This window comes from Panulirus ornatus, chromosome 64, assembly GCF_036320965.1.
Source record: "Panulirus ornatus isolate Po-2019 chromosome 64, ASM3632096v1, whole genome shotgun sequence".
Taxonomy (NCBI): domain Eukaryota; kingdom Metazoa; phylum Arthropoda; class Malacostraca; order Decapoda; family Palinuridae; genus Panulirus; species Panulirus ornatus.
The window spans coordinates 1,099,635-1,127,159 of NC_092287.1; the positions used below are offsets into that span (position 1 = coordinate 1,099,635).

The window sequence follows — 27,525 nt, forward strand, 5'->3', positions numbered from 1 at the left end:
TAGGAACAGAGCAAAATGTCTTTAAATAACTAGGATAAGCTGGTACTCTTATAAACCTAAAAAATTGTCATTTGAACATACTTAGGAATAATCATATCATGAATTATTATGTATAACACGGTAGAAATTAAGAATTTTATCATTTTTTATATGTAAAGATCATATTTCTTATACAAGTAATTATATCAGTCATCAAGGCGACCTTTAAAAGAAATGAGTTCACCAATCTTGTATTTTTTATTCTAATTGACTGCACGTTATTAAAGACATTACAGAGACTATAGCTTTGTTATAAACTTTAACCTGTCAGGGAAAAATATATATTATGGTTACATTTATTCATTTCCATTGTATTGACCATAAAATAGCAATTCGAAGAAACGAGGAATAAGAGAAATAGTCACCTTTTTAACAAATTGTTCAGTTACGGCCTTGTTAATAACCTAAGTTAATTAGATATTTCCTCAATATTCATTTACCTCACACAAAGTGAGGTCCTCCTAGCTTGTCACCTACACAGATGGCCAAAATAATCTATTTATCATGAACGTGCCTCTAACAAAAGAAAATTATTGCTTATTAAAAACCATGTCTATTAGAATTAAAAGTTGTGTGTACTAATATTACTGAAAACGTGAAAATGAGGAACAGGTAACACCATGACCTTGAATAGATAATATTCTGAGAGACTTAAACTGTGAGCAGAAGGTACGCAACAGGTTGGTATAGTTTCATCACTTTCTTCCATAATACAGTTGTAATATTGATTGTCATCCCAGGTATTTGTCTTCACGTGGAAAACAATAACCAAATGTCATCAATGGTTGGTAAAGCGGAAAATCTTCGTTCTCTTATAGATTACATTAATGATATAAATAGATGGTGTTGCCGTTGTTAACCTTCTTGTTCATTTCTTCTGAATATTAGATCGATTTATTTTACGATTTCTCTAATGTCTTGAACAGCTTATTAATATTGCTTTCCTCAATTTTCTCACTCTGTCGTTACATAATGTGACCTGATTTTTGTCGAGTCAAAAGCGGGAAATTTCGTGAATAATGAATTTTCTTTACCAGGTATTGAAACTGAATTTACTTTACCAGGTATTGAAACTGAATTTACTTTACCAAGTATTGAAACTTTAGTTAATTTGCATTATAGGAAATTTCCCTGCTGAATAATGAATGAACCACAGGAGCTGAAATGCTATATCGAAGAACCTGCAGTTCTTAACATTCTAGTTTATATGTATATTTATCTAAGGTATGTAGACCGACTTTTTGAAGCATTTTCCAAATGTAATGTATTATCTAGAAGCATTCTTGCTAATTTAAACTATTATTGTACCTTCCTAAACTGTCTGCCTTGTGTGTTAATAGGAGTTAAGGACTCATTAGGATGACCTCTTCTAATTTACGTTATAACTTTCTCAGAAATATCCTCGAAGGCCTTCATCCCAGGACAGTTCCTTGGTATTGTGTTACTGCATTTATACATCTTAAAACTGGCATCAAATAACTATATTTGAACACTCATGATATAATCTTGGCAATTAATACGATTTACTTAATGAAAGAATGTCCATTTGTTCCTCATTATGGATTTCTTTTTACTTCCTAATCCATTCTCTAGTTATTTGATATTTTCTAATTGTACATTGCTTTGTAGTATATTAATCTTATTTACCAAACACTGTATCAAACTATTTCTTTAATATCGTCTTGGATATGAGACATACTTCTCAAACCCCATATGTCATCAGTAAAGGTTTTACCTGTGGTATTTATTCCATTTGGTTATCATATGTAACTGTTAAGAACAACACATCTCCTGTACCTGAGTCTATGCACTTCATCTTTAGTTATAAGATTATGGTGGGCTTTGCTTGTCTCTGCAATGAACTACCAGTAGGTATTCTGAGAAGAGAAATGACATCTGCCTAAAGCAGATAAATGAAACTTACACTTTCTTTATTGTAAACTGTGATGTGCATGATTACCATATAAGTGAAACCCATTGTACATGTGTATGGCTATAAGACTACTGTTCATGCAACTGCATCTGAAAATTGCATAATTTACAATATTTTGACACAAAACATGCATCCTTACTACATTACAAGATGATCTTTATATTTTACTGATGTCCAGTTCCTCATTCCTCTTAATGTAACTCATACCAACTACATCCATTTTCCTGATACTGCTTTGTTAGCACATCATATCTGGAGTAGTTTTTACTTTAGGACTTGGCTCTATCTTTTTTACTGTTGTTTATTAATTCACATATATATTTTTATTGAATATTGTCATGTTTTATTCATTCAGAGTGTATTTTGCAGTCTTCCTCAGGTGTCTTTTATATCCTATTTCCATTGCTTTATCATCTCCTGTTATTCACTTGGTTACATTCTTACCAACGTACTGTCAATTAATACATCAAAATATTTTGCAATCTTTTTGTTGTAATATGCTCTTTTCAAGTTCCTCAGTCTTCTTTCCTTCTCTGACTCAGTTGTGTCTCCTTGCAACTTCAACTTATTCATTGTTAAAACCACATTTCCCAAATTTAGAAGTTTCCAATTTCTATAGCTTCTGCAACTTTTCTTCAATACTGCTTTGCACATAACATGATGATATCCTTACCTTTGCCACCAAAGGGTAATGTTCATTATTCTCCATGTGGGCTGAATGCACATACTCTTAAGAGGATGTAAATGAAAATGCAAATAGAGAATCCAAAACCCTGTGTGAAATAATTTATATGTGAATTGGGCCCCACATTAGTAAAGTTTACGAATTGTGTATATCAAGGTAATACAGTAGATTTGTAGCAGTTATTGAATGATCATTTATTTTCATTATCCTTGGGGCAATAGTGCTTAATGTATCATTAAACTTGTTGCATTATTTAGATATAACTTTTTGATTAGAGTGACATTCAAATTATTTCATATTACAGTGTAACTGTTCACAATGGTGGTTCTATCCATTCTTGAAAAAGGTGTGCACTCTTACAATGGATGCCTCTTCGCCCAGCCATTGCTCACCAAAGCTTGTACAAGGTATCGTAAGCTTTAATCAGTTATATTAAGTTATTTTACATTACTTATTGTGAATTTGTTCTTGATGCACCCTTTCTAGAGTAGAAGAAACTTGATATAAAAAATGAAAATCCCTATTTTGACAAGTTCTAACTATTATTCCTGCATTCAGTATTTGAAGCTCTTTCCTGATGCTGCTTAAACTTAAGAGAGTGTGAAAGGAGAAAGTTGTGAATAACTGGAAGTGAAAGCAAGCTATAAGATTTAGCAGTGCAGAGAGAGAGAGGTTAGTTGCAATATGAGTTTGAATGGCAAAAACTTGGAGGAAGTAGGGTGACCATCATCTATGCCTAATAAGTCTTTTACTTTCATTTCTTTGCAGTGCATTTACAGGAGCTCTTGGTGATTTCCTGGGTCAGCTTATAACAAAACAACCTTCCATAAATTTGTTTAGTATTGCAAGATATGCATCTTTTGGGTAAGTCTGGATTTAAAGTGGTATTCAGAGAAGATTTATAGATTGTGTGATCAGTTATACATTCTTAGTACTGAACTTTACCTATTGACAGAGTTAAACTTATTTGTTAAACACCTATCAGAGAATTGATGTCTTGGAAACTCATTCCTTGGGGTGAACTTTGCTTGTTTATCACTAATAATTGTCAGGTTTGTCCCTCAGTATTTTTTTTACTTTCCACATATGAGTTAATTGTTAAAGTTGTTGATGCCATTAGATGCCACTAAGAAATACAACCTGCTGGGCAAGACAGTAACTACAGTCCATCATGCTTATTATGTATGGATACCGTATTTAAAACATTCACATTCACCTGGAATGAATCATCACTCATGAAGACTCAAGGCTTGAGGAATTCTAATCCTTACTGCTGAAATTCATTGGAAACAGTCTCCATCAGGGAGAATATATATGCATGTTACAGGGCCCGGTTACTAAGAGGCACAGCTATAAACAAGATTTTTTTTTAATGTTTCGAAAAGATTTACCAGTATTAACTAGATAAAATGAATAAGAGGATAGTAAGAGACCTTTGAGCTCAATTATCTCTAGATTTGCATCCACCCACCCAGATCCTTGAACAAGGTCAGAAATGATCTCATTCCAGCCTCCATTTATCTGCATTCAGTTGAATAATGAATGGAGGCTCTTTATATGGGAAGAAATGGTTTCACAGAGAGGAATGGGACTCAAGTGTCTGATGAGCATGGTACCACCTGATTACAAATGCAAACAGACTCTCCCTTTACCTATGGGAGAAACTGTCATTTAACATTCAAAAGCCAGGAGGCATACTCCATAGGGAATAGTAATAGTAGCCCTTTTATCTGATGATAGCTTTTTTCCATTATTATAGTTCACAATGTTGCTTCACTTAATTGCCAGCCACTTATTTTCATATTCTTTTGGCACTGTTATGTCTTATTTCTCTATCCTTTGCTGCTTTGTTTTTTTTTGTGCTTTCTGTCCTTTTTTGCTTATGTATTTATTGCTTTCTTTATGTGCTTTTGAAACAACCTCTCTTTTTTTCAATTACATTTTTATTTCCTACAGAATTGACAAATTTTTCAATTGGATGACTTTCAGTCAGCATTCAAGATCTTTAGCAAATACTTTAAGATTCATTGGTGGATTTTATATACTTGAAATCATTTAATGGTCCATAACCAGCCATAGTAAAGAGGGATTTTGCATGTGCCATGTTCTTTGAATTTGGAATATTGTATGCATATGGATAGACATAGAGATATGTAGAATCTCTTATCTTAGTTCTATATGACAGTGTAAATTCAGTGACAGAGAATGATGAGAGTTCCAGGTTTTTTTCAGTATAAGTTATATTGTTATATTATGGTCATACAAAATTAAAAGCAACTCTCATGTATGTTATACAGTGTAATTTTGTGAACTAGGTTTGTTGTGACTGGACCAATGGCCCATCACTTCTACAAAATGCTGGACAAAGTGGTACCAGCATCAGTGTGGGGAGCAGCCTTTAAGCGTCTTTTGTTAGACAGGCTCCTTTTTGCTCCTCTACTACTCCTCCTGTCTTTGTATTTACTCTCGAAACTTGAGGTTAGTGGAAAATTATTTTAGTTTGGTTTATGTGAGTTGATATATAACACTTTCTTTTTTCTTTAAAACTATTCGCCATTTCCCACGTTAGCAAGGTAGCGTTAAGAACAGAGGACTGGACCTTTGAGGGAATATCCTCACCTTGCCCCCTTCTCTGTTCCTGCTTTTGGAAAATTAAAAAAAAGAGAGGGGAAGATTTCCAGCCCCCCGCTCCCTTCCCTTTTAGTCGCCTTCTACGACACGCAGGGAATACGTGGGAAGTATTCTTTTTCCCCTATCCCCAGGGATATATATATATATATTTTTTTTTTTTTTATACTTTGTCGCTGTCTCCCGCGTTTGCGAGGTAGCGCAAGGAAACAGACGAAAGAAATGGCCCAACCCCCATACACACGTACATACACACGTCCACACACGCAAATATACATACCTACACAGCTTTCCATGGTTTACCCCAGACGCTTCACATGCCTTGATTCAATCCACTGACAGCACGTCAACCCCTGTATACCACATCGCTCCAATTCACTCTATTCCTTGCCCTCCTTTCACCCTCCTGCATGTTCAGGCCCCGATCACACAAAATCTTTTTCACTCCATCTTTCCACCTCCAATTTGGTCTCTCTCTTCTCCTCGTTCCCTCCACCTCCGACACATATATCCTCTTGGTCAATCTTTCCTCACTCATTCTCTCCATGTGCCCAAACCATTTCAAAACACCCTCTTCTGCTCTCTCAACCACGCTCTTTTTATTTCCACACATCTCTCTTACCCTTACGTTACTTACTCGATCAAACCACCTCACACCACACATTGTCCTCAAACATCTCATTTCCAGCACATCCATCCTCCTGCGCACAACTCTATCCATAGCCCACGCCTCGCAACCATACAACATTGTTGGAACCACTATTCCTTCAAACATACCCATTTTTGCTTTCCGAGATAATGTTCTCGACTTCCACACATTTTTCAAGGCTCCCAAAATTTTCGCCCCTCCCCCACCCTATGATCCACTTCCGCTTCCATGGTTCCATCCGCTGACAGATCCACTCCCAGATATCTAAAACACTTCACTTCCTCCAGTTTTTCTCCATTCAAACTCACCTCCCAATTGACTTGACCCTCAACCCTACTGTACCTAATAACCTTGCTCTTATTCACATTTACTCTTAACTTTCTTCTTCCACACACTTTACCAAACTCAGTCACCAGCTTCTGCAGTTTCTCACATGAATCAGCCACCAGCGCTGTATCATCAGCGAACAACAACTGACTCACTTCCCAAGCTCTCTCATCCCCAACAGACTTCATGCTTGCCCCTCTTTCCAGGACTCTTGCATATATATATATATATATATATATATATATATATATATATATATATATATATATATATATATGGTAAACAGAGAAGAGGTAGTAAAAGCTTTGCGGAAGATGAAAGCCGGCAAGGCAGCAGGTTTGGATGGTATTGCAGTGGAATTTATTAAAAAAGGGGGTGACTGTATTGTTGACTGGTTGGTAAGGTTATTTAATGTATGTATGACTCATGGTGAGGTGCCTGAGGATTGGCGGAATGCTTGCATAGTGCCATTGTACAAAGGCAAAGGGGATAAGAGTGAGTGCTCAAATTACAGAGGTATAAGTTTGTTGAGTATTCCTGGTAAATTATATGGGAGGGTATTGATTGAGAGGGTGAAGGCATGTACAGAGCATCAGATTGGGGAAGAGCAGTGTGGTTTCAGAAGTGGTAGAGGATGTGTGGATCAGGTGTTTGCTTTGAAGAATGTATGTGAGAAATACTTAGAAAAGCAAATGGATTTGTATGTAGCATTTATGGATCTGGAGAAGGCATATGATAGAGTTGATAGAGATGCTCTGTGGAAGGTATTAAGAATATATGGTGTGGGAGGCAAGTTGTTAGAAGCAGTGAAAAGTTTTTATCGAGGATGTAAGGCATGTGTACGTGTAGGAAGAGAGGAAAGTGATTGGTTCTCAGTGAATGTAGGTTTGCGGCAGGGGTGTGTGATGTCTCCATGGTTGTTTAATTTGTTTATGGATGGGGTTGTTAGGGAGGTAAATGCAAGAGTTTTGGAAAGAGGGGCAAGTATGAAGTCTGTTGGGGATGAGAGAGCTTGGGAAGTGAGTCAGTTGTTGTTCGCTGATGATACAGCGCTGGTGGCGGATTCATGTGAGAAACTGCAGAAGCTGGTGACGGAGTTTGGTAAAGTGTGTGGAAGAAGAAAGTTAAGAGTGAATGTCAATAAGAGCAAGGTTATTAGGTACAGTAGGGTTGAGGGTCAAGTCAATTGGGAGGTGAGTTTGAATGGTGAGAGGCTGGAGGAAGTGAAGTGTTTTAGATATCTGGGAGTGGATCTGTCAGCGGATGGAACCATGGAAGCGGAAGTGGATCATAGGGTGGGGGAGGGGGCGAAAATTTTGGGAGCCTTGAAAAATGTGTGGAAGTCGAGAACATTATCCCGGAAAGCAAAAATGGGTATGTTTGAAGGAATAGTGGTTCCAACAATGTTGTATGGTTGCGAGGCGTGGGCTATGGATAGAGTTGTGCGCAGGAGGATGGATGTGCTGGAAATGAGATGTTTGAGGACAATGTGTGGTGTGAGGTGGTTTGATCGAGTAAGTAACGTAAGGGTAAGAGGGATGTGTGGAAATAAAAAGAGCGTGGTTGAGAGAGCAGAAGAGGGTGTTTTGAAGTGGTTTGGGCACATGGAGAGAATGAGTGAGGAAAGATTGACCAAGAGGATATATGTGTCGGAGGTGGAGGGAACGAGGAGAAGAGGGAGACCAAATTGGAGGTGGAAAGATGGAGTGAAAAGGATTTTGTGTGATCGGGGCCTGAACATGCAGGAGGGTGAAAGGAGGGCAAGGAATAGAGTGAATTGGAGCGATGTGGTATACAGGGGTTGACGTGCTGTCAGTGGATTGAATCAAGGCATGTGAAGCGTCTGGGGTAAACCATGGAAAGCTGTGTAGGTATGTATATTGCGTGTGTGGACGTGTGTATGTACATGTGTATGGGGGGGGTTGGGCCATTTCTTTCGTCTGTTTCCTTGCGCTACCTCGCAGACGCGGGAGACAGCGACAAAGTATAAAAAAAAAAAAAAAAAAAAATATATATATATATATACACATACACATACACATATATATATATACATATTCCTTTTTTGCCCCGTCGCCGCCCCCCCGCAACTTTCTGATGTGTGTGATAAGGCTGTCTTTTCCTTTGTTTCATTAAACTATAAATTGCAGTCTAGAATTTCTCCTCATTACTGTTTAGTATTGTTCCTAAATATATCAAGTGATAAGTACAGTAATTTACAGCATCACAGAGGATGTTCTATATCTAATCTTATGGGGATGATTTTATATTCATACCAAATGGTACAAGCCCTCATAATGGTGTCATAATTACACCTGATTCTTTGTCTCCACTTCTTCTTCCACTTACCTCACTTTTTTCTTTTTCCTTGTCTTGAATATTGCTTACAATTATTGAAACATCTTTCTTTTTTCCACCATTTCTAGATAAAAAAGATTAGCCTTTCTTATATGGAAATTAGGATGGATGAAGCGATATTACTTGTATGAACTTCTTAACTCTTCCAGACAGATATTTATGTAAGCAGAGTGACTACTTTAGACAGACATTTATGCAATGAATTCAGTGCCTCTGTTTCAAAGCTGCATGCCTAGTATGAGTGATGGTAGAGGTAGTGGTGCATAGGTTCTCCTTACAAGTAATTGTCTACCAGCCATGCCAAAGACAGCACAGTTTTGTGAGTTCTCTAGGAAGAATATTGAGCAGCTGTTAGCTAGATTTATGGAGCAGGCAAAAAATTATCCTGAATTACTTAACAATGATGTTCTTTGGGGTCATATGATTTTATGGAAACTGGCTCTTTCAGTATGGACAGCTGACCAGGATGAGGTAGTAGAAAGACTTCCTAGGTAAAGTGTTCCTGGCATCTGCTTGACCTCAAGAATACTGAGTATGACTGTTGTGACTGGTAATTTTGTGACTGGTGATTTTGCAGACTTTTGAAATGAGTTTTGATATTATGAATGAATTATTGATGAATGATATTGATTATAGCAAGAAAAGATCTATTACTTAGGACAAAACATTACCAATAATAAGCAATAAAACATGCACTGTGGCAACTCATTTGACTCTTAGGCCCTACTCCCACACATTTTATTACATTGTGCTGAAACATTTACAAATCAGCACATTAGCTCCTCTATAACCAGTATACCTCTGAGCTGAGGGTAAAAATTTTGAGAAGTTAAACAGTGAAGTATCTCTGTGACTGTTATGATGAGGATTCTTTAACCCTCTCAGGAAAATTTAGGGGAATCTCCCAAGACAAGTGTGTTAAGAATTCAGATAGATATTTTGATCCTGTCAGGTAATAAACATCAAGAAAAGTTAAAATAAATATCTAGTAAATTATCCAGATTTGTTATTGTACAGACCTTTAAATTTTGTATGCCATGCATGCTTGGCTCATCTTGTGTTTGTTGGCTTTTGTTAACTCATTCTTCTTTATCACTTCTGTGCCACCACCAACGGACTACTGATACACAAAGAACTTTTTCCAGTGCTAACAGATTGATATATTTCAAATCATTATAATTCGTGCCCTAATGACTATCACTAATGGGTGGTAGGGTGTACCATGTATGCATGCCAGGGCCATACCTTCCCCCTTCATATTATATGGGCAGCTGAAATACTAGGATTCTTTCTGGTGCTGATTATAGTTGCTGTAACATAATGTATCTCTACAAACCAGTAAAATATGCTTTCGAATTTAAATGATGACAGGAAAAGCTAACCCATATGAATATGACTAGAGTGCCCACAGAGTAAGACATAGTACCCCATTGTGCATGGGTAACTGACACTCTAAGACTTTTTCTAGTGATAGTTACAGTTGCTTGTGATATAAAGCACCCCCATTCGCAATTAAAGTGTGCCCTACAGTTTGAATGCAAGTGGGTTGAGGCAACCCATACAAGTATGACTACATTTCCTGTCCCATAAACCATACAAGTTTGGGTGCAGTCCTTAAAGGACTAATATATTCATCTTTGAAATAGATTAGTGGAATTGGGACTCCTAGTTCAGTCAGTGGTGAATATCATAACCAACAAAATAAATGTTTTCCCCGTTTTATAGGGCAAGAGTCATCGTACCTGCATGGGAGAAGTTCGACTGAAATATTGGGCAGCCCTCAAGATGAACTGGAAAGTATGGACTCCAGTTCAATATATTAATATCAACTACATCCCACAGCAGGTATTTATCTTCTGTGACATGTTCTTTTGTTACCTATTCACGTATTATAGGGTGGGAAGTCTGCATATGTGGGGCCCCATTTTTTTTCTCCACTGTCATACAGTTTTTTAAACTAATGAGTACTGCTGGCATTTTCAGCTTCATCACTTGGCTTATTCCATTCATTCTCTAATAATATGAATATACTTTTTATATGTCTCTTCTGATGTTTCTTGCTTAGTCTTTTATGGCCATCTTTCAAAAAATTTCCATTATAAACATCCCCAGATTGGTTTAGACTTGAAGGTTGTGATCATATTTCTGCTTATTCTTTCCTTTTCCTGTTGGGCAAATTTATGGTTTCTAACCTCTCAATGTATGTAACTCAGCTGTCTCATTTCAGATACCTTCTTTCTTGCCTTCCTTTGGACCTTCTCTTTTAGTCTTTTGTGGTTCTTAAAGTTCAGTGATCAGTCTAAAGAGGAATATCCTACTTTTTATCTAATACATATTAAGAATTGTATGGATTTGTATGTAGCATTTATGGATCTGGAGAAGGCATATGATAGAGTTGATAGAGATGCTCTGTGGAAGGTATTAAGAATATATGGTGTGGGAGGCAAGTTGTTAGAAGCAGTGAAAAGTTTTTATCGAGGATGTAAGGCATGTGTACGTGTAGGAAGAGAGGAAAGTGATTGGTTCTCAGTGAATGTAGGTTTGCGGCAGGGGTGTGTGATGTCTCCATGGTTGTTTAATTTGTTTATGGATGGGGTTGTTAGGGAGGTGAATGCAAGAGTCCTGGAAAGAGGGGCAAGTATGAAGTCTGTTGGGGATGAGAGAGCTTGGGAAGTGAGTCAGTTGTTGTTCGCTGATGATACAGCGCTGGTGGCTGATTCATGTGAGAAACTGCAGAAGCTGGTGACTGAGTTTGGTAAAGTGTGTGGAAGAAGAAAGTTAAGAGTAAATGTGAATAAGAGCAAGGTTATTAGGTACAGTAGGGTTGAGGGTCAAGTCAATTGGGAGGTGAGTTTGAATGGAGAAAAACTGGAGGAAGTGAAGTTTTTTAGATATCTGGGAGTGGATCTGTCAGCGGATGGAACCATGGAAGCGGAAGTGGATCATAGGGTGGGGGAGGGGGCGAAAATTTTGGGAGCCTTGAAAAATGTGTGGAAGTCGAGAACATTATCTCGGAAAGCAAAAATGGGTATGTTTGAAGGAATAGTGGTTCCAACAATGTTGTATGGTTGCGAGGCGTGGGCTATGGATAGAGTTGTGCGCAGGAGGATGGATGTGCTGGAAATGAGATGTTTGAGGACAATGTGTGGTGTGAGGTGGTTTGATCGAGTAAGTAACGTAAGGGTAAGAGAGATGTGTGGAAATAAAAAGAGCGTGGTTGAGAGAGCAGAAGAGGGTGTTTTGAAATGGTTTGGGCACATGGAGAGAATGAGTGAGGAAAGATTGACCAAGAGGATATATGTGTCGGAGGTGGAGGGAACGAGGAGAAGAGGGAGACCAAATTGGAGGTGGAAAGATGGAGTGAAAAAGATTTTGTGTGATCGGGGCCTGAACATGCAGGAGGGTGAAAGGAGGGCAAGGAATAGAGTGAATTGGAGCGATGTGGTATACAGGGGTTGACGTGCTGTCAGTGGATTGAATCAAGGCATGTGAAGCGTCTGGGGTAAACCATGGAAAGCTGTGTAGGTATGTATATTTGCGTGTGTGGACGTGTGTATGTACGTGTGTATGGGGGTTGGGCCATTTCTTTCGTCTGTTTCCTTGCGCTACCTCGCAAACGCGGGAGACAGCGACAAAGTACAAAAAAAAAAAAAAAATTAAGAATTGCTTGCTGAACATTTCTTCATCCATTCATTTAGATTGTTTTAATATTTGCCAGCAGGCACTTTGTCTCTCTAACAGTTATCCAGAGATGATGCTCTGGTTATGGGTTAGGTAAGTGTGTCTTTTAACATTTGGAAGGCATAAACTCTTTCAAATAATGGATATCACAAACATATGGACAGTGCAGAGATAATAGAATTTGAAGTAAATGTTTAGATTGGAACAAAAGTTTCATAGCTTTTGTTCTTTGACATTTAATAGCATTATCCAATTTGTGTCATTTCAAGGTTGATGAATCATTATGTATTTTGTATACACTTCATGTCTTATTATCAGTTGAAATGAAATTTGATCTAGAGGAAAATCTATTTGCTTTTATGGTAATTGATATGCATTATACTTTCTTAATAAATGTATACTTTTGTCTGCGACTGGAATTCATTTTGAATTTAGATAATCTGTCATTCATGTAAACTACAGAAGTGAAACAGTGCCCATTCTTTACATTTCTTAACCTATACAGGAGAAGCATGGTTAAGACTACATATATTAGTCATGTGGTAAAGTCAAAGACAAATTGGTCTGTAAGTAATTAACAGAACTTGAAAACAGTGTGTTATCTTTGGTTATTTTTCTTAAAGATGCTGATTGATGTTTCACTCCCATCCTTTATGTGTATGCTGTCCTCCTGGCAATTGTACATATAATATGCATGGATTATTTTCTGACATCACCTCCTTTCATCAGCATTACAAGGTTCTAGAGTTAACTTTTGAAAACTTCTAGAACATTAATCAGAAATAGAAATGAATTATTGTACAGTAGTAACATCTGTACAATAAGATTTTGATTGTTGTTACTACCAAATAATGGTTCCACGCTTATGCCCTATGCATCCAGTGATAAGAAAAGATGGAGATGTTCTGCATAAGAATCAGGGTGGACGTGTACTTAGGAACCTGACAACTGAGGTCAAGGTGTTGTCACATCCAAATCTTATTATAGGACAGAATGTGATGTGACCCTGATATCAAAGTTTCCATCTTCATGAAAAAAAGGCTTTAAATATTAATCTGATATCTGTTGATATTTTTTTTTTTTATACTTTGTCGCTGTCTCCCGCGTTTGCGAGGTAGCGCAAGGAAACAGACGAAAGAAATGGCCCACCCCCCCCCCATACACATGTATATACATACGTCCACACACGCAAATATACATACCTACACAGCTTTCCATGGTTTACCCCAGACGCTTCACATGCCTTGATTCAATCCACTGACAGCACGTCAACCCCGGTATACCACATCGCTCCAATTCACTCTATTCCTTGCCCTCCTTTCACCCTCCTGCATGTTCAGGCCCCGATCACACAAAATCTTTTTCACTCCATCTTTCCACCTCCAATTTGGTCTCCCTCTTCTCCTTGCTCCCTCCACCTCCGACACATATATCCTCTTGGTCAATCTTTCCTCACTCATCCTCTCCATGTGCCCAAACCACTTCAAAACACCCTCTTCTGCTCTCTCAACCACGCTCTTTTTATTTCCACACATCTCTCTTACCCTTACGTTACTCACTCGATCAAACCACCTCACACCACACATTGTCCTCAAACATCTCATTTCCAGCACATCCATCCTCCTGCGCACAACTCTATCCATAGCCCACGCCTCGCAACCATACAACATTGTTGGAACCACTATTCCTTCAAACATACCCATTTTTGCTTTCCGAGATAATGTTCTCGACTTCCACACATTCTTCAAGGCCCCCAGAATTTTCGCCCCCTCCCCCACCCTATGATCCACTTCCGCTTCCATGGTTCCATCCGCTGCCAGATCCACTCCCAGATATCTAAAACACTTCACTTCCTCCAGTTTTTCTCCATTCAAACTCACCTCCCAATTGACTTGACCCTCAACCCTACTGTACCTAATAACCTTGCTCTTATTCACATTTACTCTTAACTTTCTTCTTCCACACACTTTACCAAACTCAGTCACCAGCTTCTGCAGTTTCTCACATGAATCAGCCACCAGCGCTGTATCATCAGCGAACAACAACTGACTCACTTCCCAAGCTCTCTCATCCCCAACAGACTTCATACTTGCCCCTCTTTCCAAAACTCTTGCATTCACCTCCCTAACAACCCCATCCATAAACAAATTAAACAACCATGGAGACATCACACACCCCTGCCGCAAACCTACATTCACTGAGAACCAATACTTTCCTCTCTTCCTACACGTACACATGCCTTACATCCTCGATAAAAACTTTTCACTGCTTCTAACAACTTTCCTCCCACACCATATATTCTTAATACCTTCCACAGAGCATCTCTATCAACTCTATCATATGCCTTCTCCAGATCCATAAATGCTACATACAAATCCATTTGCTTTTCTAAGTATTTCTCACATACATTCTTCAAAGCAAACACCTGATCCACACATCCTCTACCACTTCTGAAACCACACTGCTCTTCCCCAATCTGATGCTCTGTACATGCCTTCACCCTCTCTGTTGATATTTATGTTATCTATATGCAGTATTGATAATGGTACTGTTCATGTCTGTAAAAGTTTCAGCTGGCCTTGAATCATTATAAAGATGATGAGGGTATTGTGAAGATGTAGTGAAGATGAAGTTGTAATTAAGATAGAATTGCAGTAGAATTAAGCATATTGAACATAAGAGTACTGTGATGATGAGGATGAAGTAAACATAAAAGTATGGTAAAGATGAAGATGTAAAGATGTAGTTCAATGAAGATCGAGGGTATTGTGAGGATGGTCATCTGTCTGGTATGCCAGCTCAGCTGTCCCATAGACCAGCAGACAGACATGTCAGCTCAATAGTTCTTTATCCCAGCTATCTGTCAAGCCAGCTCAAAATTCTCTTGACCCAGCCATTTGGTATGTCAGCTTATCAGTCTCATAAATTAGCTATCTTCCAAGCCACCCAACAGCCCAATAACAAAGCAATCCAGCATGCCAGCTCAACTGTCTCATAATTAAGCTGGATGTTAGGTCAATTCAGCAGTCCCATAACACTCTTAGGCCCTATGTTCTATAGGTTACAGAAACATAACTCAGTATAGATGAAATGTCATATACCCTCATTATATGTGTGTCCTTGTTTACTTTTATGTTATGAGAGTACCATAATCAGTGCACAAAATGAACTGATATAACCATATGTACATAAATATAATCATGCAAGACTCCATGTGATGTGGTGTATAGGGGATGATGTGCTGTCAGTGAATTGAACCAGGGCATAAGAAGCAGCTGAGGGAAATCACAGAAATGTGAGTGAATGCAGTCTCTTCATTTTTCCTGACACTATCTTGCTAATGTGGGAAACAGCAATGAAGTATGAGAAAAAGATCTCCATTTCTGTAAGAGCATGGCAGATGTCATTCATGCTGAAAACTAAGTTAGAATAATGGAATGAAATGTTGTTGTTGGTTGTAGGCATGTAAAACAGTGTGTTTGAGCCCATACATGTTAAAAGAGGGCTAAACAGTTCAAAATTAATCATTATGTACTGTGCTCATATTTTTACATTTGTTGTACCTGTAAAGCAGTTTGAAGTTTATGCTTAAGTGTTGCATTTACTATTCCTTGATACGTTCTCAGGTGTTACTTTAATTTGTATAGATTCACCATATAAGGTATCATGGAACTAATTATTTAGTCAAACTATATTTACAGAGCAAGATGATTCGTACAGAATTACTCATGCCAATCAACTCCACATTTTGTGTTTTATTTAATGTCTCTTACTGATCTTCTATTCTATTTTTCACCGTTTAGATTTATTATTCATGGCCACTATAATTATGGAAAATAGTTTCAGCAGGGTTTCTTTACTGAACACACTATCTATCCACAGTACCGCTCACTGTTTGCCAATGTTGTTGCCATCTTCTGGATTATCTACCTCACCAACAAACGGAGACAAGCTGCTGCAAAAAATCATTGAGATTGTGCAAGATTACTACCTGACCAGCAGAAAGGACATGGTGGAAGAAATAACCTCGTTAGTAAGGGGACGGAAACTATAAAACAAGTAAAACATACATTTATGTCAAACTTCATATTGTTTATTTAGTTGACTTCATCATACTGCAATTCTTTTAAGAATCTTTGTTTTTAATATAGATATTCATGTAACATGAATTTTATTATAACGATCTTGATTACAAATCATATAGAAACTGGAAGCCAAGAAAGGTAAGGAATGAAATTAGACATCATACATGACAGCTGTGCATTATACATGACAGCTAGAGACTGAGTGGGAACAAATGTGACCTTTGTTTTCTTTTCCTAGCGCTACTCTGCACACATGGGGGGGGGAGGGGGTTGTCATTTCATGCATGGTGGGGTGGCGACCGGAATAAATGAGGGCAGACAATATGAATTATGTACATGTGTATTTTTTATGTCTGTGTGTATATATATATATGTATACGTTGAGATGTGTAGGTATGTATATGTGCGTGTGAGGACATGTATGTATATACATGTGTATGGTGGGTGGGTTGGGCCATTCTTTCGTCTGTTTCCTTTCGCTACCTCGCTAATGCGGGAGACAGCGATCAGTTATGAGTGAGGAAAGACTGACAATTAGGATATATGTGTCAGAGGTAGAGAGAACAAGAAGTGGGAGACCAAATTGGAGGTGGAAGGATGGAGTGAAAAAGATTTTGAGCGATCGGAGCCAGAACATACAGAAGGGTGAAAGGCGTGCAAAGAAGAGAGTGAATTGGAACAATGTGATATACCGGGATTGACATGCTGTCAGTGGATTGAACCAGGGCATGTGAAGCGTCTGGGTTAAACTATGGAAATTTTGTGGGGCCTGGATGTGGAAAGGGAGCTGTGGTTTCGATGCATTACTTGTGACAGCTAGAGACTTGAGTGTAAATGAATGTGGCCTTTTTTGTCTTTTCCTAGCGCTGCCTCATGGGGGGTGCTATTTCATGTGTGGCGGGGGGTGACAGGAATGGATGAAGGCAGCAAGTATGAATATGTGTATGTGTAAATATGTATATGTCTGTGTATGTATATGTATTCATATGTTGAAATGTATAGGTATGTATATGTGCGTGTATGGGTGTTTATGTATATGCATGTGTATGTGGGTGGGCTGGGCCATTCTTTCGTTTGTTTCCTTGCACTGCCTTGCTAACGTGGGAGACTGCAATTAAGTATGATAAAATAGAATATATTTTCTTTCATAACATGTCTTTTCCTTTGTGTTTTGCTGTGACCCCTTACTGATCTTTCTTTCCCGATTGCAAAGTGAGGTGACCAAACTAAAAATGCATGCTCTAATTTAAGTGAGTCATACTGTATATAGTTTACTGAATAATTCCATACCCATGTACTTACATGCAATTCTAATATTAACCAACAGTTTGTTTGCCATCTGAACAGTCCTCCTAGTTTGGTATTATGGGTACTTTGTTGAACCCAAAATCTGTTTTGAAAACAGACTCATGTAGTTTGAGTCCTGCATGATTATAATTCAGTCAAAGTTTCCTTTCACTATATCCCAAATGCATTACTTTGCACTTGGTCATGAGGACCTTCATCAATTATATATCTGACCAGCCCTGGACCTTGTTTAAATCCATTTGAAAACTAATGTGATCCTAGTCATTCCTTACTTTTCTCATGATGCAGCATCATCTGCAAACATGTTGAAATTTGGTTCCAGTCCTTGTGGTGAGTCATTTTTTTTTTTGCATGGATTGAGGATAACAAGTGTCCCCGAGATGAAGCCCTATGATATGCCTCAGTCCACTTGTGTCCTCTGTTCCCTTCCATTTAGACAGCTTTCAGTCCACCCAAGGAGGTTACTACATCTGCCTGCCTGAAAATCCACTTTCTTTACCAACCTTGTGTATAGAATGATGTAAAGTGCCTTCTAATAGTCTAAGAGTAATGGTCTTTCCATCCATCTTTTGTATTTGAATCAGTACTTACCCTACCAAAGTTTAGAGCAGTGTTGTCCAAACTGTGGTACAATTATCCCTTAGGGTACGCGGCTTTGTTCAAAGGGTTATGTGAGAAGATAATGAAATTTTTTTTTTTCAAACTGTATCACAAATAGGTTATACAGCATCTTGGATCAGTAACTGAGTATGTGTATGTGTGCATGGGTGACTGTTTAAGAATATAGAATAACTCAGTAACCACAATGCTTACATCCTCTGTTACCTTCCACGTGGACAGTTTTCAGTCCATCCAAGGAGTTTACTACATTTGCCTGCCTAAAAATCCAGTTTTTACCAACCTTGTATGTAGAATGATGTAAAGTGCCTTCTAATTGTCCAAAGGTACATGGTCTTTCCATCCATCTTTTGTATTTAAATCAATACTTACCCTACCACAGTCTAGAACAGCATTGTCCAAACTGTGGTACATGTACCCCTTGGGGTATGCAGCATTGTTCATAGGCGGTATGTGAGAAGATAATGAAATTTTTCTTTTTCAAACTATCACATATTGGTCATATGGCATCTTGGATCAGTAACTTTACTGAGCATGTGTATGTGTGCATGGGTGATTGTGTAAGAATATAGAAGAATTTGATAACCACAATGCTTACACAGTTTCCAGCTTCAGTGAATGACAAGAGAACAGAGTAAGAATTAAAATGAAAGAGAAAGAAGTTCAGGGGAAATAGGAGGAGGGGTAGGGAGAGAAAACGAGACAGGACACGTATAGGAACAGTGCTGAACCCCTTGCTTGAGTCACTCTTGCTCAGTTTCACCTTAGGAATGAAAGTGTGAACATTTCTTTTTCAAATTCACATAAAAGCTTATATACACAGTTATGTCTTTAACAGCAAGAAGTATGGATAGATGGTTAAAATGTGATACTGTAGCAGCTGCAACAGCAATGCAAGTGAAGGAAATCAAGCAGCTGTGAAGAAAAAGAAAACAGACCTACCTAAATATCGTCAATACAAGGAAGATTATGTGCTTTTTGGATTTATTTTAAGAATTCTGATCCTCCAGAAGCTTTATGCCTCTTTTGTGGGGAAAGGCTGGCCAACAGTAGCATAAAACCAACTTACCTCCAACATCATCTAAACACAAAACATTAGTGTCATGTTGGCAAACCAGCTAAGTTTTAAAAGAAAATTTTTTGATTTTAAGTGTTCCCAGGAACAATTTAGAAAGCCTCCACACCATCAAGCAAAGCTCTTGCTGCATCTTTATCTGTATCTTTATTAGTTGTTAAAGCTAAAAAGCCATTTAATATAGCTGAAGAACTGACATTGCCAGCTGCATTTGTGATGGCTGAAAAAAAATGCTAGATATAAAAGCAGCTGACTAGCTAATGGCTGTTCCTTCATCACACCAAACCGTTTCTTGAAGGGTAAATGAAATTATTGATCATGTTGTGAATAAGCTGAAAACTAGCCAGTCTTTTTCACTTCAACATGACGAATCAACTGACGTCAGTGGACAGGCTCAACTTGTCTCACTTGTGATATACATTGATGGAAATTATATGAATGAACATGTACTTTTTTGCAAAAAATTAGAACACACAACTGAGAAACTCATTTTCAATGTCATTAATCATTTCTTCTCAGAACCAGGGCTTAGTTGGAAATCTCGCTGCTGCATCCATGACCAGTAAAGTGAAGGGACTCATTGCATGGATTAAGAAGGAAAATTCTGATGTGGAGTGAACTCATTGCATCATTCACAGACAATTGTAAGCTTCAAAAAAAGGAGTTCAGAGTTGCATGGGATATTGAATGATGGTGTCAAGACTACTTAAAGCTCGCCTGTTTCACAGACTGTACGAAAGCATAGGGTTTAAGCACACAAAGCTATTACTGCACACAGAGTTGAGGTGGCTGTCAATAGGGAGGGTACTCACAAGGTTGTTCGAGCTTCAAGATGAGGTAGGCTTCTTTTTATCCGAACATGGATCTCCTTTTGCCACATTTTTTTTAACACACTACTTGGCTTGCATAACTGGCGTATCTTGTAGACATGTTTAGCAAACTGAACAAGTTAAATTTTAAATCTGTCTCTGCAGGGCAATGATACAAACATTTTCAACTTATAAAGTTGGTGATTTCAAAAGAAAATAGAGTTGTGGAAGGAGATATGCTCATGGGGAGATTTTACACGTTTTTCTCTGTGAGATGTTTATTTTTCCAGTAACATTGACGAGGGAGAGACTGTGAAACCAGTTGATGTGGAATATTTGACCAACCTTGTCTGTGCTTTTAAATGTTCCTTTCCTGAGATATCTGTAATGCTGAATTGGGTTAAAAATCCATTCCTCCTATCTGAAAATATGCTTCCTGTTTCCCTTCAGGAGGCACTATTAAAAGTGTGTTAATACCGTGGCCTCAAACTGATATTTGAACGCTCAACCCTCACATTGTATTGGAGCTGTGCAAAGAAGGAGCACCCTGACCTAGGAAAGAAGGCTTTGGAAAACCTTCTACCCGTTGGGTCTACCTAGCTTTGTGAAGCATCTTTCTCTGCAAGCATTATCAAGTCAAAACAGAAAAACAAACTAAATTTAAACATGTAGCAAAACCTGATCACAGCAGTAGCCTCTTTGCTACCCAGAATGGCAAAAGTCATCACTGAACATCAACCCCACATTTCACATTGAGTTGTCAGTAATTTTCAAGCATTTTTGTGTTATTTCATCAGTCCTTTTCCTTTCATATACTGAATAATAGTTCATTGTCCAGCACTCAGATTATGCAAAATTTTAATACAATTTGCATTATCCTTCCAACTATTAAGTTTAATCAGTTATGGGGGTACTTAATGGTAGAAGATAACAAGGGATACAATAAGCAAAAAAGTTTGGACAACACTGATCTAGAGATTTTGTTACACATGACCTCTTTCCTCAGAACCAACTTCTAAATTATTGTATGGAAGATTCAGTCCTGTCTCATGATGAAGTAAGTGGAGCTTTACTGTGTAAAACCAAAGGAAATGCAGTAGCTTAAGTTGAAAACATACTGCTTTTACAGTGATTTTTTTTATGGCTACTGAAACTTTGTGTTTGTCAGAAGCTATACAGACAGGTTTATTCATTATTCTTCCACTGAATAATATATAAGGTTTAGATCTGTCATATTCTTGAATTGAGGTACAGAGTTACTGTAATACAGAATGTTGTAATACCTGCCAATTTCATATACATGTATACAACCTCTACATTATACAATATTGTATAAAAAATAATTATCTATAAAACAAACAGATACTTTAAGTATGGTATCATTGAGAAAAAAAGGAAAGACTATAGGCTTACAGTCATAATTATTCAGATGAAACTGATGTTTATAGGTTACAGTTGCCCTGTGGTAATTATGGTAATGAATCTAAGTTTGAGGTTGTGGCTTTGTGATATGTGTTATGTAATTTAGTATTATTTTGGTGTAATTTAATTCACATGCTCACTTTATAAGTGCAATATTATGTAATTGTCAAATTTGGATAAAGAAAAATTAATGAAAAAGTACTAAACTTTAGTGTATTTTTGTCTTAGCTAGTATCATACTGAAAGTATGGCATAACTCTAGTAGTATGTTCTATGAATTTTATTTTCATACTTCATTGCCATTAAGAATTTATTTTTGAATATCACCTGCCTTTGGAGATCTCTTTGAAACAGTCACCTGAATGTAATCTTTTTGAAACAGTTGTTATGAAGAACTTCTTGCTAACAAGAAACATAAGGTAGAAGTAGTAGGTATGAGCATTAGGTAGAAGTGATCAGTATGAACACTAGTTAGGAGCATCTGCAAACACTATGCTAGAGTTGCCCTCTGCTAGTGGCTTGTCAAGGGTAAGGCACTAAAGGCTAAGAGGCAGGGAAACAGACGAAAGAATGGCCCAACCCACTCACATACACATGTATATACATACACGTCCACACACGTACATATACATAACTATACATCTCAACGTATATATATATATATATATATATATATATATATATATATATATATATATTTCCTTGCGCTGCCTCGCAAACGCGAGGCAGCGCAAGGAAACAGACGAAAGAAATGGCCCAACCCACCTCCATACACATGCCTTGATTCAATCCACTGACAGCACGTCAACCCCGGTATACCACATCGCTCCAATTCACTCTATTCTTTGCCCTCCTTTCACCCTCCTGCATGTTCAGGCCCCGATCACACAAAATCTTTTTCACTCCATCTTTCCACCTCCAATTTGGTCTCCCTCTTCTCCTCGTTCCCTCCACCTCCGACACATATATCCTCTTGGTCAATCTTTCCTCACTCATTCTCTCCATGTGACCAAACCATTTCAAAACACCCTCTTCTGCTCTCTCAACCACGCTCTTTTTATTTCCACACATCTCTCTTACCCTTACGTTACTTACTCGATCAAACCACCTCACACCACACATTGTCCTCAAACATCTCATTTCCAGCACATCCATCCTCCTGCACACAACTCTATCCATAGTCCATGCCTCGCAACCATACAACATTGTTGGAACCACTATTCCTTCAAACATACCCATTTTTGCTTTCCGAGATAATGTTCTCGACTTCCACACATTCTTCAAGGCTCCCAGAATTTTCGCCCCCTCCCCCACCCTATGATCCACTTCCGCTTCCATGGTTCCATCCGCTGCCAGATCGACTCCCAGATATCTAAAACACTTCACTTCCTCCAGTTTTTCTCCATTCAAGCTCACCTCCCAACTGAATTGACCCTCAACCCTACTGTACCTAATAACCTTGCTCTTATTCACATTTACTCTTAACTTTCTTCTTTCACACACTTTACCAAACTCAGTCACCAGCTTCTGCAGTTTCTCACATGAATCAGCCACCAGCGCTGTATCATCAGCGAACAACAACTGACTCACTTTCCAAGCTCTCTCATCCCCAACAGACTTCATACTTGCCCCTCTTTCCAAAACTCTTGCATTCACCTCCCTAACAACCCCATCCATAAACAAATTAAACAACCATGGAGACATCACACACCCCTGCCGCAAACCTACATTCACTGAGAACCAATCACTTTCCTCTCTTCCTACACGTACACATGCCTTACATCCTCGATAAAAACTTTTCACTGCTTCTAACAACTTGCCTCCCACACCATATATTCTTAATACCTTCCACAGAGCATCTCTATCAACTCTATCATATGCCTTCTCCAGATCCATAAATGCTACATACAAATCCATTTGCTTTTCTAAGTATTTCTCACATACATTCTTCAAAGCAAACACCTGATCCACACATCCTCTACCACTTCTGAAACCACACTGCTCTTCCCCATTTCCTCATTTGCACGTGACTGCATTCCTATATTCACTGTACTTCCATCTAAGCTTTCAGTTACCTTCCTTTAATACTCTTCCCTGCATTTTTTCTGATTCATCTTTTCACTTGCCAACACTTTTATCTCTCCAGTCTTCCTTACACCAAACTTCCACTTCTCCCTGATCCTTATCCACACAAGAACCACGAAATGGTCAGAGTTTCCAAAGAATCCTCTCAACACTGCAGCATCTAGCACGGCCTTTCTCGTTTTTTAATCCACTGCCACATAGTCTATCAAAGCCTTTTGCTCTTTTCTTCCATCATTCTTCATCCATGTATATATCTATGGATCATCTTGTGTTGAAAAAAGGTGTTTGCAAGAAATATACCCCTTTCAGCACTAATATCCACAAGATAACTTCCATTCTTATTTACTCCAGGCACCCCCATTTACCAACTACCTCATCAATAACATCACATCCCACTTTTGCATTCATATCACCTAAATGACCAAATTTCTCTCCTCAAAACTGTTTATACTGTTATTTAAATTTCTTCAGAAAAGCTGCATTTCATCGTAACCTTGCACAGTCTTCATATTCGCAGGTGCATATACACATACCCATGCATACTCCACAATCCCAGTCTTTCCTTTCACCCACACTCTTCTTGATCCATTCCATCCATGCTCTGTAACACCCTCCCATACTCTTGTTGAGAGCAGAATTGCACATCCTTCTTTTCCTCTTCCCAATAATTTTCACTCATTCTCGTCCATACAAACCTCCTTCCATGCCCTCCCATAACTTGCATACATCATTTCCTCTTTCACTCCACACACCCTGCTTAAGAATTTTGGTTTTCCCAATCCATAGCATATCCAGGTTAAAGCTTTTAAACCTTTCCATAATCTCCCTCCTTTTACTCTCACCATTCCCCATTCACATTCAGCACCATCACCTCAATCACTTGTCTCTTTTAACCTTCAGCAATTATGTCTCTTTTAACCTTCAGCATAATTGCTAAACTCCATTGCTGCTTCTCAGCCTTTTGTGCCTCTTCCTTGACAGGTCACTAGCAGAAGGCAACTCCAGCTCAATGTTTCCAGAGACTGCGAGGCTCTAAGATTGTCAAAAAACTAAAAGTGACACACACCTCAGGTGTTTGTCCAAATCTAAAAGTATTGTTGTGATGTAATTGGGCAACACCTCCTTTATTCTCACCTCTAAGGGGTGTAATAACAAGGTCACCAGGAGAAGGTGGGTTGAGACTTGCATACTCTAGTAAAACTAGAGTTTCCCTCAAAGTGCTGAAACTTTTCCCAATTTTAAGCTCCTTTTACTTTCCGCAGTAGCAGCACCTCCTACCTCATTGGTTATGATACTGCCACTGCTTCTTATAGTTGTATATACTATAATGTGCTGAAAAACGAAGCTTTTTGCTCAAATTTCAGAAATGTATCTCACTGTGTTCCTCTACACCATGTAAAACCACTATCATTCCAAACAACCACTGTAAAATTAATTGGTTTTCCATAACAAAACTGCCCTGCAAAAACCAATCTTCTCTACCATTTCCGTAGACATATATATATTCTTAGGATCTAGGCAATGCTATCTCTGTTCTGCAACACAGTCATGGGACCATGGTAATGCCTTGTTCCTCCTGCAACACTAACAGAACCTTACCAATGCCAACCTTCTAAAGCAGTGACAAGATTAAGGCATTATCTCACCTATGGAACTTCAGCAATGCCTCCTTCCTGCTGCAGCACAACATGACCTCTTGCTGTACGTCACGCAGCACAACTCTGGGAGCTCAAATATGCTTCCTCTTTCCGACAGCTCAACCATGGAACTTCATAAACACATCCTTCATACTGCATAACCACGGAACTGTAACAATGCTTCATTCCTCCAGCACAATCACGAGACCTTGGCAATGCCCCTCTCCTGCAGTACAACTACCGGACCTCGGATGTGCCTCCATCCTCTTACAGCACAATCACAAGGCTTTGGCAGTGCCTCCTTCCTCCTGCAGCAAAAAGAACATGACCAGCAATGCCTCTTCCCTCCTGCAGCACAACCAAGAATCACGTCAACGCCTCCTCCCTCCTGCAGCACAAACACACCTCAGTAATGCCTACCTCCTTCCTACAGCACAAGGACGAGACTTGGGCAACGCCTCCTTCCTCCTTCAACACAACCACAGGACCTAAACTATACATTCTGCCTTTTGCAGCACATACGAGACCCTGAAATCTCCTCTCACGTGCTGCACAACCATATCGGCTCATTAACGCCTCCCAACTGCAGCAGCATGAAGATACTAGACAGCGACACCCGTCTCCTGTGGCAGCACCCTGAGACTCTTACTTTCCTTATTTTCCTGCTTTTGCTCTAGCAGTAGCAGTTCGTCCTTGAACTACATTTTCCTGCGCATTGCCCATGTCTGTATCCTTCCAATCCTCATTATTACGAAATTAGTGAAGGCAAAGAATTCCTAAACCCTAAGTTAGATTAAGTAAAAGTGTGGTAGCTATCAAGTTTGTCACTTACTTCTTAAGGGATATGATGAATTGGAACTTCTTTGTAATTTGATTCGACAATATCTTTTGGCTGTGGTATGGTAGTTAACAAGAATGATAGTTATCGAGTTTGTCAGCTTTTTGTATCCGCAGATTCTCTTAACGTTGTGAATTATGCAAATGCTGAGGGCGCTCAGCGTCAAGGGTGGAGAGAGGGCGAAGTGAAACTCGCCAGGTTACTATAATTATGACAGGCCCGACTTTCTTTGCTCAGGCTAACCCGTGATCCATTACACGTGGCGAGTTTCTTGGCTCAACCAATCCTTTATTTCAGAAAATGCTTACATTAAATTAATAAGAACATTTTATGAACAGTTTGTCTTATGATACAGTGGATATAATTTCGAACAAATGTTTGGGGAATAAGATGAAGATTAAGTGGGAGAGAGGTTAAGAGCGGTCAACTTATGCGTTTGTGGTGGTATCTGTGTGCACATTTGTTCTAAACTCTAACCTTGGGGCGGTGTCCGTACCTGTAGTGAGTGGGTAGGGATGCGATAGACAATTCCTTTGCCTGCTTGCCGCGCTCATTATTAAGGAATACACAGCCACTTCACCGCTGTCTGTAACGTAGGTTACGACCAGTCCAGACAACCCAAAGCATGGTGATGAAGAAAGGAAGACATAACAGCCTCTGCCTCTCAACTTAACCCACCTTGATTGTTTTCGTTTTATCAAAAGTATGGTCCCTGATTTTAATCACAATGGTATTGCGCATTATTTTATTCCATGATCACTCTTTATTGTTTGTGTTAAGACTGAATTATATGTTTGGGTATGCATGAAACTGAACGACCTGGGAAAATTAGTGTATCTTCTAAGTATGAATAAGAAGACAGCAATACAGGTATGTCGAATCTGCATTTACACACTCTTTGCCTACCTGTTGTCACAGTAGTTAAGGAAGCTGCCAGTTAAGGGTTGTGGCTTCCTCTGTACACGTTTAGGTTAACTGAGCGGGGATCTCCGGGAGATGGCTTACCACCAAACATGATTAACTCACCTGCCATGATATGACTGTATGATGAGACCTAACGACAGCTATACACTGAATGATACTTATCAGAGAAAATGTCATTCAAACATTAAAATTGAATTTAATTTCTGGTAAGCTATGGCCCACTTTAAAGTTCCCTCCTCCCCAAACTTTAATCCGGCCCTGCTTCCGTGCAGGTCGAGATGAAGATGGCTGAACTTCCGTATGGTATAGGTAATGTTGTAGCGTGAGGTTGTACTGTTCTTACTTGCTAATTTGGGAAAGTCCAAATATGTTGGTGCGCCTAAAGGATCTCAGATTTATGAAGGTTCATTTGGTATTTATAGAT

At 38.7% G+C, this 27,525-nt stretch overlaps 1 protein-coding gene across 4 annotated transcripts; it reads left to right on the forward strand.

Moving 5' to 3' along the window:
* The first annotated feature begins 666 nt into the window (after positions 1-666).
* LOC139746226 (peroxisomal membrane protein 2) lies at positions 667-21,823 on the forward strand. Of its 4 annotated transcripts, none has more exons than XM_071657200.1 (6): positions 667-719; positions 2,962-3,064; positions 3,426-3,521; positions 4,973-5,135; positions 10,345-10,464; positions 16,183-21,823. In XM_071657200.1, the coding sequence occupies exons 2-6, from the start codon at positions 2,976-2,978 to the stop codon at positions 16,270-16,272; spliced, it is 558 nt and encodes a 185-aa protein (XP_071513301.1). In that variant the 5' UTR covers positions 667-719; positions 2,962-2,975; the 3' UTR covers positions 16,273-21,823. The 4 variants fall into 4 exon arrangements, with proteins under 4 accessions (XP_071513301.1, XP_071513303.1, XP_071513302.1 ...); XM_071657202.1 differs by having other exon boundaries at positions 684-708; XM_071657201.1 differs by lacking the exon at positions 667-719 and adding an exon at positions 738-823.
* The last annotated feature ends 5,702 nt before the right edge of the window (positions 21,824-27,525 follow it).